A 14,645-nucleotide genomic window follows, 5' to 3' on the forward strand; every position below is an offset into this window, starting at 1 on the left:
TATGTTCTGAATTGTGGTGCAGGTGATTGCATTATAAATGAGACTGATGAATTTAACATTTTACATTACTGATATCTGACAGAAAGAGTTGATCTTTCTAATAGATTTGTGTATTTCAAAAACCTTTGCTATCTAATCTTGTTTTTTCCTATATCTACTAGGATAAACTGGAAGGGGAAATATTCATAGTGAACAAAATTAATAATGACTGCCACTCTTGCCATTCAGTTTAGGAAAAATGAAAGCTGCAAGTTTGAAATACAAGGTTTGGATCCAGTGAAGTGCTATTCCTTCCAGTTTAGGGCGAGATTCAGATGCAGTAGTTCTTCTTACCCGAGTGAATGGGGACCAAAAATACACTGGAAAAATGGCAGTTCTATAGGTAAAAACTGCTAAATATTATTTCCCTATCATCATCATCAACAACATCATTAATTCTCTGATGTTTAATATTTATTTATGTACGCATATGTATAATTACCAGGCTCATAGTCTCAGCCCTGTGAGGTACTCTGGACAACAAGCACACATAGAAGTACTGCTCTCAACATTATTGTAAGGCACGGGTGTCAAACTTGCCACATCATGTGACATGTCACAATGTATCATGACTCTTTTTACATTGCCGGCAATGGGGTGGGTGCAGCTTCAGTATGATGAAACTGGCCTGCAGGCCGGCAGTTTGACACCCCTGTTGTAAGGTTAGACTAACAAAATCATGTTCCTTCTGTTGGCTCAGTCTGACCCTTTTTTTGTCTGCAGGAATTCTACATGCATCTGAAAGCCATTCACACTTATCATTCCATTTAGATCGTCTTCCACTGATGCAGCCTCAGCAGTAATAGCACTAAATCTGGGTTTGGCAGGTTATATTATTATATTATAGGTCTCACTAGTTAATCCTGTAGAGAATCAGGATGTCCCAGATGGTTTGATCTTAGATAGAAGAATAATGCTCTTCTGCCTCTTTCCCAGGTCTGTTCATGCTGATACTGAACGTGAGGACAATCCAGAATAAAACCTGATTTATCTCTAATTTAACTATGGATTAGAGCAGGACTTTCCAAATTTGGCAACTTTAAGACTTGTAGACTTCAATTCCCATGACTAGCTGGGGAATTCTGAGAGTTGAAGTCCATAAGTCTTAAAATGGTCAAGTTTGGAGACCTCTGGATTAAAGGCTGAGATAGTATATAAGAGCCAGGTGGAGAAAGGGGAGAAGCTAGTCTCTTCCAATTTAATCCTCTTGTAGTAGTAAAATAGATTTAAGGTTAAGGAGGGTTAGGGATAGGATGTTGCTGTAGCCTTTTAAGGTGTCCATTGCTTTCTTCAAGCTTTCAATTCATGTAAATGCTAATCTGGACTGCTGGGAAATTGAGATGTATTAAAAATTTTGAGGATAGACTGCATATCTGCTGCTTCTTAGTCTTCTTACTTGTTCTATCTTAACTGGCTTTTCTGTGTGCCAGAGGGCCTTATTCCAGAGAGAAAAAGGGTGGATCTCGCTCTCTCTTTTAAACAAAATTAATTGTAGAAACACATGTAAGATTTACTCTGAGCCATATTCTATAAAGAATGAGTTGCCTCCTGTTCTCAGTTTGGAAAATCACTTTACAAGTCTCAATACCCAACTGCAAACTAGTAATAAAATGGGGTTGAATATATACTTGTGTTATTTGGGGAAAAAACAATTCAAATATTAACTAAGATCAAATGCTTTTAGGTTGAGACCTTGCTAAGTGTGGTAACAGCTGTGATGAGGCATCATTATGGTCACCTCAGGTGGCTTTTCTATCAGGTATCTTTACCAGAATATTTCTAGTGAAATATAAAATGTATTACCATGAAACATGGCAATAATATTAAGACTGGTGTACTGTATATTGAAGATCCTCCATAAAGCCTTTTCAGACTTTATTCCTTTTTAGAAGACAATATTTGCAAAAAATATACCTAAGCAGAAATGATGTTTCTTTTATTAATCCCTTAAAGAATACTTCCAACTTTTTGTCTCTGTGTGCCTGTGTCTGCATCTGTTTGTGATTTCTTTAAGATTCCTGTGAAACTGATGAGTTCAATCCAGATTTAAATATTGTTCTCCAATCAAGTTTGATGATGGCTGGCCTCCTAATCATGACAGCCCTTCTGCTTTATATCTGCAGGCTGAAGAAGTATGTGATGCTTATTTTTATAATTCTTTGTCAACTCTTTGTAACAATGCCCGTTATTATGATTATAAAACCTAAGCAATTATTGAGATCAATTGGGAGCAAAGTTTTTTTTATTCTGGTATGTTGCACCATCTTGATTCTTCCTTTTGCATTAAATGTCACTTTTAAACTGAATCCATTACTCCACTAAGATACCCATTGTGGTATGCATATTTTGGATGATAAACATTTGAAGGATAAACATGTCCCAAGATCCATATTAGGCTAGGAACCAGTAATTAGGCCAGTTTGCTCAAAAACATTTATTTATTTATTTATTTATTTATTTATTTATTTATTTATTTATTTATTTATTTATTTATTTATTTATTTATATTTATATACCGCCCTTTCCCGAAGGACTCAGGGTGGTTTACAGGGTGGTTAAAACAAAAAATACAAAAGTTAAAAACAGATAAAAAAAATTATATCTGTCCCTGAACAAATAAAACCCCAGTTAAAATTAAAATTAAAATTCTCAGCCTGGGCCAGAGAGCTCGAAGAGCCAGGTCTTCAGGTCCCGGCGGAACGAACGGAGGTCGGGGGCGGTCCTAAGCTCCACTGGCAGCTGGTTCCAAAGGGCAGGCGCACCCACTGAGAAGGCCCTATCCCTGGGTGTTGTCCGCCGGCAGTCTCTTACCGGCGGTACCCTGAGAAGACCCTCCCTGTGGGAGCGCACTGGACGAAGGGAGCTTGATGCCGGCAGCAGGTGTTCCCTGATGAAATAAAGTGATTATTGAAAGAGGAATTATTTTCAACGTAGTGCAAAAAGAGGAAGTTGGTTGGAAAAGTGAAGAAATTGGAGTGGGTGAGAGGAGACTTCTAAAGAAAGTTCAAAGAAAGTGTTATAATATTTGCAAATCAAGCACAGACAGATTTTTTCACAATTTATGTACTGACAAAAGCAGGGAATTTATACAAATCCTTGTAGCTAATTAGTACCTGATGTGACTTTCATTCATTCTTACTGGATAAAATTAAAATATTGTATTTCCCATCATTATAAACCTCCATTGGCTCAGCCTCCAATGATAGATACTTAAAAGTTTCCAAAGAACTAAAACAGAAGTGAAAGATAAGTTTATTTTAAACAAGAATAGCATATAGAGAAGTTTTTACTGTCATACTTTAAAGTCAGATTAAACTTTTTTCTTAAAGCTAAACTGAAGAATTGAAAATAATCTCTGTTTAAATTATCAGTGGGATACTGTCTCTTTTATTGGTAATACAGTACTTTATCATGGTAAACATGTTGCAATTTTCTACAGTAACATACTTATTATGATTAAGTATTTCTAAAGAGATTCAACAGAAATCAGATTGACTATATGCTCTGCAGCCAAAGATGGAGAAGCTCTATACAGTCAGTAAAAACAAGACCAGGAGCTGACTATGGCTCAGACCATGAGCTTCTTGTTGCAAAGTTTAGGCTTAAATTAAAGAAAGTAGGGAAAAGCGCTAGGACAGTCAGGTATGAATTAAATCATATCCCTGTTGAATATACAGTAGAGGTGACAAATAGATTTAAGGAATTAGATCTGATAGACAGAGTACCTGAAGAACTATGGACAGAGGTTCACAACATTGTACAACACGTAGCAACCAAAACCATCCCAAAAAAAAAGAAATGCAAGAAAGCAAAATGGCTGTCTGAGGAAGCTTTGCAAATAGCTGAGGAAAGGAGGGAAGTGAAAGGCAAGGGAGAAAAAGAAAGATATGCCCAATTAAATGCAGAATTCCAAAGAATAGCTAGAATGCCTTCTTAAATGAACAATGCAAAGAAATAGAAGAAAACAATAGAATAGGGAGGACCACAGATCTTTTCAAGAAAATTGGAGAGATGAAAGGAACGTTTCATTCAAAAATGGGCATGATAAAGGACCAAAATGGCAGGGACCTAACAGAGGCAGAAGAGATTAAGAAGAGGTGGCAAAATTACACAGAAGAACTATACAAGAATGAGCTTAACGTCCCTGATAATCACAATGAGGTGGTCACTGACCTCGAGCCAGACATCCTAGAATGTGAAGTGAAGTGGGCCTTAGAAAAGCTGAGCAACAACAAAGCTAGTAGAGGTGACAGTATTCCAGCTGAGCTATTCAAAATCTTAAAAGACGATGCAGTAAAAGTGCTACACTCAATTTGCCAGCAAATTTGGAAAACTCAATAGTGGCCACAGGATTGGAAAAGATCAGTTTACATTCCAATTCCAAAGAAAGGCTGTGCCAAAGAATGTTCAAACTATCGCACCATTGCACTCATTTCTCATGCTAGTAAAGTTATGCTTAAAAGGCGATCAAACCGGTCAGTCCTAGAGGAGATCAACCCTGACTGCTCTTTAGAAGGCCAGATCCTGAAGCTAAAACTCAAATACTTTGGCCACCTAATGAGAAGGAAGGACTCACTGGAGAAGAGCCTAATGCTGGGAAAGATTGAGGGCAATAGAAGAAGGGGACGACAGAGAATGAGGTGGCTGGATGGAGTCACTGAAGCAGTAGGCGTGAGCTTAGATGGACTCCAGAAGATGGTAGAGGACAGGAAGGCCTGGAGGAACATTGTCCATAGGGTCGCGATGTGTCAGACACGACTTCGCAACTAACAACAACAACAACAACAACAAAGAGATTCATTTATTTATAGAAATTCATTTATGTCGTGTTCAGTTTCAAATATGATTGCCACAACTATGCTAACAACATCAGTTCTGAATTTATCAACCAACTCTGTCCCAGACCTTTAAATTATTCAGTGAATGGCTAGATATTCCAAATCTTATTAAAGTTACTAGCTTTAGACTTTGAATCTTCACTTTTTTATGTTTTCACTCTTTCAGCTGAAAGTTGTACTTCCTTTTCTTCTTACTGTAAAACTGTAGAAATATGTGTAGAGGTTTTTTAATTAAAAAAGAATTTCTGCAGGAAATTAACACAAATATTAATGGCTGTAAATTTATCACAAGAAGTCTGTTTTTGGAATATATTAGTTACATTTTCTCTAATCACTTTTCTTAATCAAGCTTTATCTTTTAAATGGTTACAGAATTAGAAAAACGCTGATGCCAGCTATACCAGACCCTAAAAATATATATTCTGATTTGTTCAGGGATCATAATGGAAACTTCCAGGTGAGTTATCATAGAATATTGAAGTCCTCTTCCTAATTTTTGATTGCCCTGACAATCAACTTTTTATAAGTCTATTTAAACGTTGATTCATTAGGTATCTCCAAGCTATTTTGCACTTATTTTGTAATGGCCAGAGATTATTTATTTTTACAACTATTTATTGATTGTTCCTTTCTTGAAGCATTCTAGGTAGTTCATAATATCAATCAAAGCAACTAAAACCATGACCTAATCAAAACAAATATCACCAATTTATGACAAGTAGAATTAAAATATGTAAAATAGATAAAAGTAAATTGATTATGTACCACCACTGTTTTCTAGCCTTGGTAACCTCATACCAAAAATATTTATTAAACTATATCATATTCTTAATAATATGCACCATTTACTGGGCCAAATGATATATCTCAATAGATAAAAAATAGAGGGTGTGCAACAGAATGGTTTCAGAGATCATAAGGTAGAGAAAATTAATTCAGAACAGACTTTTGTTTATTTTGTTTGGATGGTTTGATCTGAATTTATTCCACTTCAGCTACTAGATTGCATGCAGCTGTTTTTCCAAACTGCTTCATAACCGCTGCACCACATGAGAGGACGAAGGTGAAATTTTTCATAATTTTTAAGGGAAAGTAGAAATACAGAGAATAACAATTTCAATGACAAGATATCAAAATGTCCCTTAAAAACTTGGGAGTAGGGGAAAGGTTCACGGTTAAAGGAGATCCTTAAATTTATTATTCATTTTAGTTAATGATAATCCAACTTCTCATCCTAAGTAACTGGCAGTATTGGCAAGCTGTTGTGGACAATAAATTAATTCATTTTATTTTTATTTAACATTTACTAATTAGATTTATATGGCCATCCAGCTCACCTAAGGTAACTCTTGGCAGCATATGATAATCCAATAAAACAATGCATATATGAAAACATATATATATATATGTATATATGTATATATGTATATATGTATATATGTATATATGTATATGTGTATATGTGTATATGTGTATATATGTGTATATATGTATATATATGTATATATATGTATATATATGTATATATATATGTGTGTGTGTGTGTGTGTGTGTGTGTAAATTATTCAAATTGCTAACAAAGAATTAAGTTTGAAATGCATATCAGTCTAAATGCATATCAGTTTAAATTGTTAGCAATTTAAAATTTACACAAATATGAGCTGTCACCAGTGTGACTACTGCCTGTCGATGGCCTTCAGGATAGGCTGACACAGGAGATAAAGATTCGTCCCATGTTTGGGGCCTAACAAGGTAATCTAATAGTTAACAAGCATTTGTCATATATCTCCCCTTGCTTCTCTGCTAACAAAGCGAGAGAGATCCTGTGGCCTAGAGGTGAAAACAACTGCCTAATGTGTAATCAGCCCAGGTTCGAATCTCGGAAGGGTATGGCTGACTGATGAAAACTAATAAGTTTGAAATGCATATCAGTCTCCCTTAATTCTTTGTTAGCAATTTAAAATTTAAACACACACACACACACATATGTGTGTGTGTGTGTGTGTGTGTGTGTGTGTAAATTACTAACAAAGAATTAAAGGGAAACTGAGATGCATTTCTGACTTGTTAGTCGTCATCAGCCAGCTATACCCATCTGATGACGACTAACAAGTCAGAAATGCATCTCAGTTTCCCTTTAATTCTTTGTTAGTAATTTACACAAATATATGAATTGTCCGGTGTGACTACTGCCTGTTCGATAGCCTTCAAGATAGGCTGAAAACAGGAAATAAAGATTTGCCCCATGTTTGGGGCCTAGCAAGGTAATCTAAATAGTTAACATTTGAAACATATATATATATATATATATATATATATATATATATATATATATATATATATATATATATATATATATATATATAAAAGGTAAAGGTAAAGGTTCCCCCGCACATGCGTGCTAGTCGTTTCCGACTCTAGGGGCCGGTGCTCATCTCCGTTTCAAAGCCGAAGAGCCAGCGCTTGTCCGAGGACGTCTCCGTGGTCATGGGGCCAGCATGACTAGACGCCAAAGGCGCACGGAACACTGTTACCTTCCCACCGTAGTGGTCCCTATTTTTCTACTTGCATTTTTACGTGCTTTCGAACTGCTAGGTTGGCAGAAGCTGGGACGAGTAACAGGCGCTCACTCTGTTATGCGGCACTCGGGATTCGACCCGCCAAACTGCCGACCTTCCGATCGACAAGCTCAGCGTCCTAACCCACTGAGCCACCACATCCTTATATATATATATATATATATATATATGTATATATTTGTTTTCGTATATACGGTGTATATATATACTGTGTATATATATATACTGTGTATATATATATATATATATATATATATATATATATATATATATATATATATATACTGTGTATATGTATACTGTGTATATATATACTGTATATATCTATATATCTATATATCTATCTATCTATCTATCTATAAATAAAGGGGACACAGAATAAGACATCCTACTATTAAATACAGTACATTGTGTTGTTGAAGTGTTCCCTTTATTTTTTTGAGCAGTATATATATATATATATATATATATAGATAGATAGATAGATAGATAGATAGATAGATAGATAGATATACAGTATATATATACACAGTATATACGAAAACAAATATATATATATATATATGAGGTGATCTCACGATGAATCGTTAAAGGTGCTTCCAAGTAAAGGCATCACGCAGAGATGCAATCATATTAGCTTTATTCAATGATAGATCAAAGAGAAAGAAATACTTGGCATGAAAGCATTCATGCCTGCATGCGAGAGAGAAATAAAATAAAAGATAGCATTACATAACTAAAACAGAAGGACTAAGAGCTAGGAGAGGAGAACTGGAACTAGAAGGAGAACTGGAGACTAGAACAAAGAGCAGCCCCTCGTGCAGAGGTATTTATGGGGGGTCTTGGTCCCTCCCTGACCATAAAACACTCTCGCCAATGGGGCTGCCGGGTCTGAGACCCTTGGCTCATCAGTGGAAGCAAAGAAGCCTCTTTGCTCCCATCTGATGACCTTTTTGGGAAACTGCCAAATGGCTGGCACAAAACATCTAACAATTCCCCTTCTTGCCAGCCAATGACAGGGACCAGTGAATGTATGTGAGGGGCGAGCAGGTGTCATAGACATGCATAAAAACATTCAGAAGGCCAAACACAAACGCTTACACAGAAGGTTGTGCCGGTCAATGGGAACAGGCTTGGTAAACAGATCAGCTATCTGGTCAGCTGTATTACAGTGCTCTACATGTATAAAACCCTTTTTGGTAAGCTGCCTGACATTTTTATAGCGTATGTCTATATGGCGAGATCTAGATCCTACTGCATAAGCGCCCGAGATTGCAATTACGGCAGTGTTGTCCTCTAGAATTTGGATGGGCAGAGGGGGAGATGCCCAGATGCTTGTTATCAGCTCATTGAACCAAGTCAAATCATTGGCCGTGTCTGACAGGCTGGCATATTCAGCCTCGGCCGTGGAGCAAGAAATAAATTTTTGCTGCCTAACATGCCAATGTATTGGGCAGCCATTTAGCAATATGAGGAAACCAGAAAGGTGCTTCCAAGTAAAGGCATCACGCAGAGATGCAATCATATTATCTTTATTCAATGATAGATCAAAGAGAAAGAAATACTTGGCATGAAAGCATTCATGCCTGCATGTGAGAGAGAAATAAAATAAAAGATAGCATTACATAACTAAAACAGAAGGACTAAGAGCTAGGAGAGGAGAACTGGAACTAGAAGGAGAACTGGAGACTAGAACAAAGAGCAGCCCCTCGTGCAGAGGTATTCATGGGGGGTCTTGGTCCCTCCCTGACCAAAAAACTCTCTCGCCAATGGGGCTGCCGGGTCTGAGACCCTTGGCTCATCAGTGGAAGCAAAGAAGCCTCTTTGCTCCCATCTGATGACCTTTTTGGGGAACTGCCAATGGCTGGCACAAAACATCTAACAATTCCCCTTCTTGCCAGCCAATGACAGGGACCAGTGAATGTATGTGAGGGGCGAGCAGGTGTCATAGACATGCATAAAAACATTCAGAAGGCCAAACACAAACGCTTACACAGAAGGTTGTGCCGGTCAATGGGAACAGGCTTGGTAAACAGATCAGCTATCTGGTCAGCTGTATTACAGTGCTCTACATGTATAAAACCCTTTTTGGTAAGCTGCCTGACATTTTTATAGCATATGTCTATATGGCGAGATCTAGATCCTACTGCATAAGCGCCCGAGATTGCAATTACGGCAGTGTTGTCCTCTAGAATTTGGATGGGCAGAGGGGGAGATGCCCAGATGCTTGTTATCAGCTCATTGAACCAAGTCAAATCATTGGCCGTGTCTGACAGGCTGGCATATTCAGCCTCGGCCGTGGAGCAAGAAATAAATTTTTGCTGCCTAACATGCCAATGTATTGGGCAGCCATTTAGCAATATGAGGAAACCAGAAAGGTGCTTCCAAGTAAAGGCATCACGCAGAGATGCAATCATATTATCTTTATTCAATGATAGATCAAAGAGAAAGAAATACTTGGCATGAAAGCATTCATGCCTGCATGTGAGAGAGAAATAAAATAAAAGATAGCATTACATAACTAAAACAGAAGGACTAAGAGCTAGGAGAGGAGAACTGGAACTAGAAGGAGAACTGGAGACTAGAACAAAGAGCAGCCCCTCGTGCAGAGGTATTCATGGGGGGTCTTGGTCCCTCCCTGACCAAAAAACTCTCTCGCCAATGGGGCTGCCGGGTCTGAGACCCTTGGCTCATCAGTGGAAGCAAAGAAGCCTCTTTGCTCCCATCTGATGACCTTTTTGGGGAACTGCCAATGGCTGGCACAAAACATCTAACAATTCCCCTTCTTGCCAGCCAATGACAGGGACCAGTGAATGTATGTGAGGGGCGAGCAGGTGTCATAGACATGCATAAAAACATTCAGAAGGCCAAACACAAACGCTTACACAGAAGGTTGTGCCGGTCAATGGGAACAGGCTTGGTAAACAGATCAGCTATCTGGTCAGCTGTATTACAGTGCTCTACATGTATAAAACCCTTTTTGGTAAGCTGCCTGACATTTTTATAGCATATGTCTATATGGCGAGATCTAGATCCTACTGCATAAGCGCCCGAGATTGCAATTACGGCAGTGTTGTCCTCTATAATTTGGATGGGCAGAGGAGGAGATGCCCAGATGCTTGTTATCAGCTCATTGAACCAAGTCAAATCATTGGCCGTGTCTGACAGGCTGGCATATTCAGCCTCGGCCGTGGAGCAAGAAATAAATTTTTGCTGCCTAACATGCCAATGTATTGGGCAGCCATTTAGCAATATGAGGAAACCAGAAGTGCTCCGTCTACTTTTGGTGTCGCCAGCCCAGTCTGCGTCTGAGTAAGCGGAGAGCTGGGCCGTCTTCCCCTTCTCTGGTTCTAGCATAAGGAGGGCATCAGCTGTGCCCTTAAGGTATCTAAGCACCCTTTTAACAGCAGTCCAGTGGAATTCCTTTGGGTGTTCCACGTGCCTGGATAATAGATTCACAGCTAAAGCTATGTCAGGTCTGCTCCAATTGCTGATGAATAGCAAGGAGCCAATCACAGATCTGTAAAGCGTGTTATCTGTGAACTCAGGACCGTCCTTATGGGTGTGGTTGTAAAAGTCGCTTTGCATTGGACTATGCGTAGGATTAGATTCTGTCATTTTGCATTTGGCCAGTAATTCCTCTATCTTTTCTTTCTGAGATAGAGCGAACCCCACTTTAGTGGCCAAAATATGCACACCCAAGTACTTGTCAACCCGCCCCAAAGACTTCAGAGTAAACTTTTCTTCCAGGGCCTTGGCAAATTCATCACACCCTTTCTTGTTAGGCCCTACATATAATAGATCGTCCACATAAACTAACACCCGTTCTGTGGTTCCTTTGGAATTGCGTGTGAAAACACATTCATCTGCACGGGATGCTGAGAAACCAACTCGTTCTAAACTCTTTCTAAGACAGTCATACCATAATTTCCCTGACTGCTTGAGACCATATAACCCTTTGTGGAGCAACCATGTATTTCCCCCTTCTTGCTGGTAGCCAGGAGGGGCCCTCACGTAGATATGCCGGTCCAAGTTGGCATGGAGGTAAGCCGTCTGGATGTCGAATTGGAAGACTTCTTCTCCCAGAGCGGCTGCAGTCACGAGGGCGGCCTTGACGCTCTCTGCCTGGACGGTTGGAGAGTAAGTCTCCGAGTAGTCCTCCATGTAACGCTGAGCGAAGCCCTGGGCTACCAAACGGGCCTTATATAGGTAGAGGCCATTGGCAAGTGGTTTGGCCTTATAAACCCACCTTGTGCCAATGACTTTCCTCTCCTTTGGTGGTTGCTGGGGGGTGAAGACTTTGAGTTTCTTTAAGCTCTGCATCTCCTTCTCCATCGCGAGCTGCCATTTCTCCTGCTCTTTGATGGGCAGCTCCTGGATGTCAGAGAAGGATTTTGGGGTGACCACAATGCTGTTGACAGACGCGATGTGGCCAGTGTCAATTCTCTTTGGCGGGACCCCTTTGTTGGACCGCTTTGACCTCCTCACCTTCTGCCACTCACCGCTCTTTTCTTCCGTGGGTCTCTGAGGCGTCGCTGGGGGTGAAGACGGCGTGTCTTCCTCTGTGGGACTGGACGCATCTTCGTCTTGTTCCTCACTTTCGTCGGTGGCAGGGTACGTGGTCGCCTCTGGTGATGTTGCGGTCGGTCTGTCCTTGCTGGGTCGGTTGGTATATGGGCTCAGATCATTTGAGTGGATCTGGGTCCAATTGGAATCCTCTTCGAAAGAGGCAGATTGGGAAGTCACAGGCCTGCCCCCTTCTCCCAGGAAACGATAGGCCTTGGAGCCAGGGGCATAGCCCAAGAACCTTAGTCTCTGGGAAACAGATCTCCCCTTCTTCCGCAGCTGCTTGGGGATGTGCACCCATGCATAGGAACCAAACACACGCAAATATCCCAGATTTGGTTTCCTACCGTGAACCAGGAAATATGGGGTCTGGTTCACAACACTGCTCCAGGTGCGGTTTAAGGTGTAATTGGCATAATGAATTGCCTCCCCCCAGTATGATTCTACGACATTAGCGTCTGCAATCAGACTACGCATCATGGTTTGCAGGATTCCATTTCTTTTCTCAGCTACACCATTTTGCGAAGGGGTGAATGGTGCAGTAAGAAAATGGCGGATGCCCTTACGCCTTACCCAGTACTGGAACTTCTGAGACATGAACTCAGCCCCGCGATCGCTCTGCAATTGTGCGATCTTGGTCTTGTACTGGGTCTCTACGAAGTTGTACAGTGACTTTATGGCATCAAAGGCTTCAGATTTTTCTGTGAGGGTATACACGTGGCCGTATCGTGAAAAATCATCAACGGCAGTGAGAAAATATTTTTTCTTTCCTAGGGATGGTGTGAAAGGCCCAACTAGGTCAACATGTATTAGTTGGTATGGGTATTGAGTTTTACAGGATGACACCTTTGGGATAGGAGCAGCCTTCCTCTTTGTTTTCTTGCAAATGGCACAGTCCAGAAACATGTCACAGTCCTTGAGCTGGACTCCCTCAGCAAATTCTCCCATCTTTTTAACTACAGGGAAGCTTGAATGACCTAGCCTCCTGTGGAGGAGGTGGGCACACTTATCGTGAAGCGGCTTCCCCACTGACACCCTCTTGGCTATAGTTGCTTTGAGTGGTGCTGTAGGTGCCTGCTGAGATTCAGGCTCCTTGCCCACACTGCCCTTGGAAAGCCTTGGGGCAGGCTGTGGTGGCTTGGGAGAAAAATATGGTAAGCCATTTATGATGGCTATATTTCCAATGACCTTCTGGTTCCGGGTGACATGACCTCCCCCCTTGCGAAATAAGACTTCCACTTTGTCATCGTCACACAATTTGGTAATGCTTAATAGGTTGTTGGCTATGGAAGAGGCGTGTAAAACACCTTCAACTTTCCCGAGACCAGGTACAGAAACAAACCCCTCCCCAACAATTGAAGCAGTATCACCGTTTGCCACTTTGACAGATGAGTTAATTTTCTTTAACCTTTTAAAACCTTGACTCATATTAGTAATGTGAGAAGAAGCTCCAGAGTCCAGTAACCATAAGTCAGTGGAGCTATCAGCCTTTGTTGTGGGGGTGAGGGAACAAGTATGCAGAGAATTTCTTTTGCCCCTACCACGCCCCCTTCCTTGCCCCTTGCCCCTTACTTGATTGGGACCACGTTTAGGGGCTTGATGTTGATGGGGCAGTCTTTCTTGAGGTGCTCCTCAGAGCCACAGATGAAACACTTAAGTAGAGCATTAATTTGCTCTGAGTTGTGGCGCCCCCTTCTGGCTTGCTGAGTGGTGACTCTGGCGTATTCCCCTGCATCTCGTCTCCTTCTATCTTCCTCGATGAGTCTCCCTGTGAGGTAGGCCAGATTTATGTCTTCCCTCTTGACCGCTTCGAGTGAAACAATGAAATTGCTCCAACTCCTGTCTAGGGAAGTAAAAATGATCGAGAGCATGTTCACATCAGTTACGGGAAAATCTCTGGATATCAATTCTGCCCTGAGTGCCTTTAATTTTGCAAGATGCTCAGGCATGCTGGCACCAAACTTCAGTTTGGTTGTATAAAGCTCAGTTGTATATCTGGTGATGGAACCAATGGTATCGCTGTTGAATAAATTGTATAATAGTTGCCAGACTTGAGCAGCTCTGAGACCTGCTGGGATGCTGGAGAACAAGTTATTATCCAGCGAACTGAGCAGAGCAGAGTAAGCTTGCAAATGTCGCCACTCTTCTTGACATCCCCATGGGGGAGGGGGTGGTTTCTGAACCATTTGTAGAGTCCCATTCTTTAAGAGATATAGCTGTATATCTTTACTCCAACTGTTATAATTTTCTCCTCCCAGTTGCAGCTTTTTAAAGTCGCTTGGAAGATTTGCTGCTGGAAGATAGTCCTTCTCACACCCATTTTCAAAAATCTCTGAAATGTCCATTGACATAAAAGGGAGAGGGAAAGGTGATCCTACAGTGAAAGGGGTCCCTCTAGTGGTTGAGGAGGGAATCCTTTCTTGACTATTTAGTAACTCCAGATGGGCGTGCCCGGAAACCATGTGATCCGGGGGAGGGCGTTGTTCAGGATTTCTCCCTTCTTCCCATGAGGCATTGGGGGGGCGGAGCCCAGATTTGCCAGCTCGCAGTTGCTGCAATGAATCCTCCCGAGAATTGCAGGCACATGGATTTTCAGCATTGCCTGGTTTGCCTGGCTGGCCCT

At 40.8% G+C, this 14,645-nt stretch overlaps 1 protein-coding gene across 1 annotated transcript in view; it reads left to right on the forward strand.

Annotated features, from left to right (window-relative positions):
• Positions 1-14,645, forward strand: part of CRLF2 (cytokine receptor like factor 2) — a gene marked incomplete at its 3' end in the record, with an annotated part of 55,307 nt that overhangs the window by 14,417 nt on the left and 26,245 nt on the right. The window contains exons 6-8 of the mRNA XM_083362558.1: positions 229-382; positions 2,054-2,171; positions 5,250-5,334. Coding sequence (XP_083218684.1) covers positions 229-382; positions 2,054-2,171; positions 5,250-5,334 — 357 coding nt within the window. The remainder of the gene's footprint in view (positions 1-228; positions 383-2,053; positions 2,172-5,249; positions 5,335-14,645) is intronic.

Source organism: Vipera ursinii (genome assembly GCF_947247035.1).
Source record: "Vipera ursinii genome assembly, chromosome: 4".
Lineage (NCBI taxonomy): Eukaryota > Metazoa > Chordata > Lepidosauria > Squamata > Viperidae > Vipera > Vipera ursinii.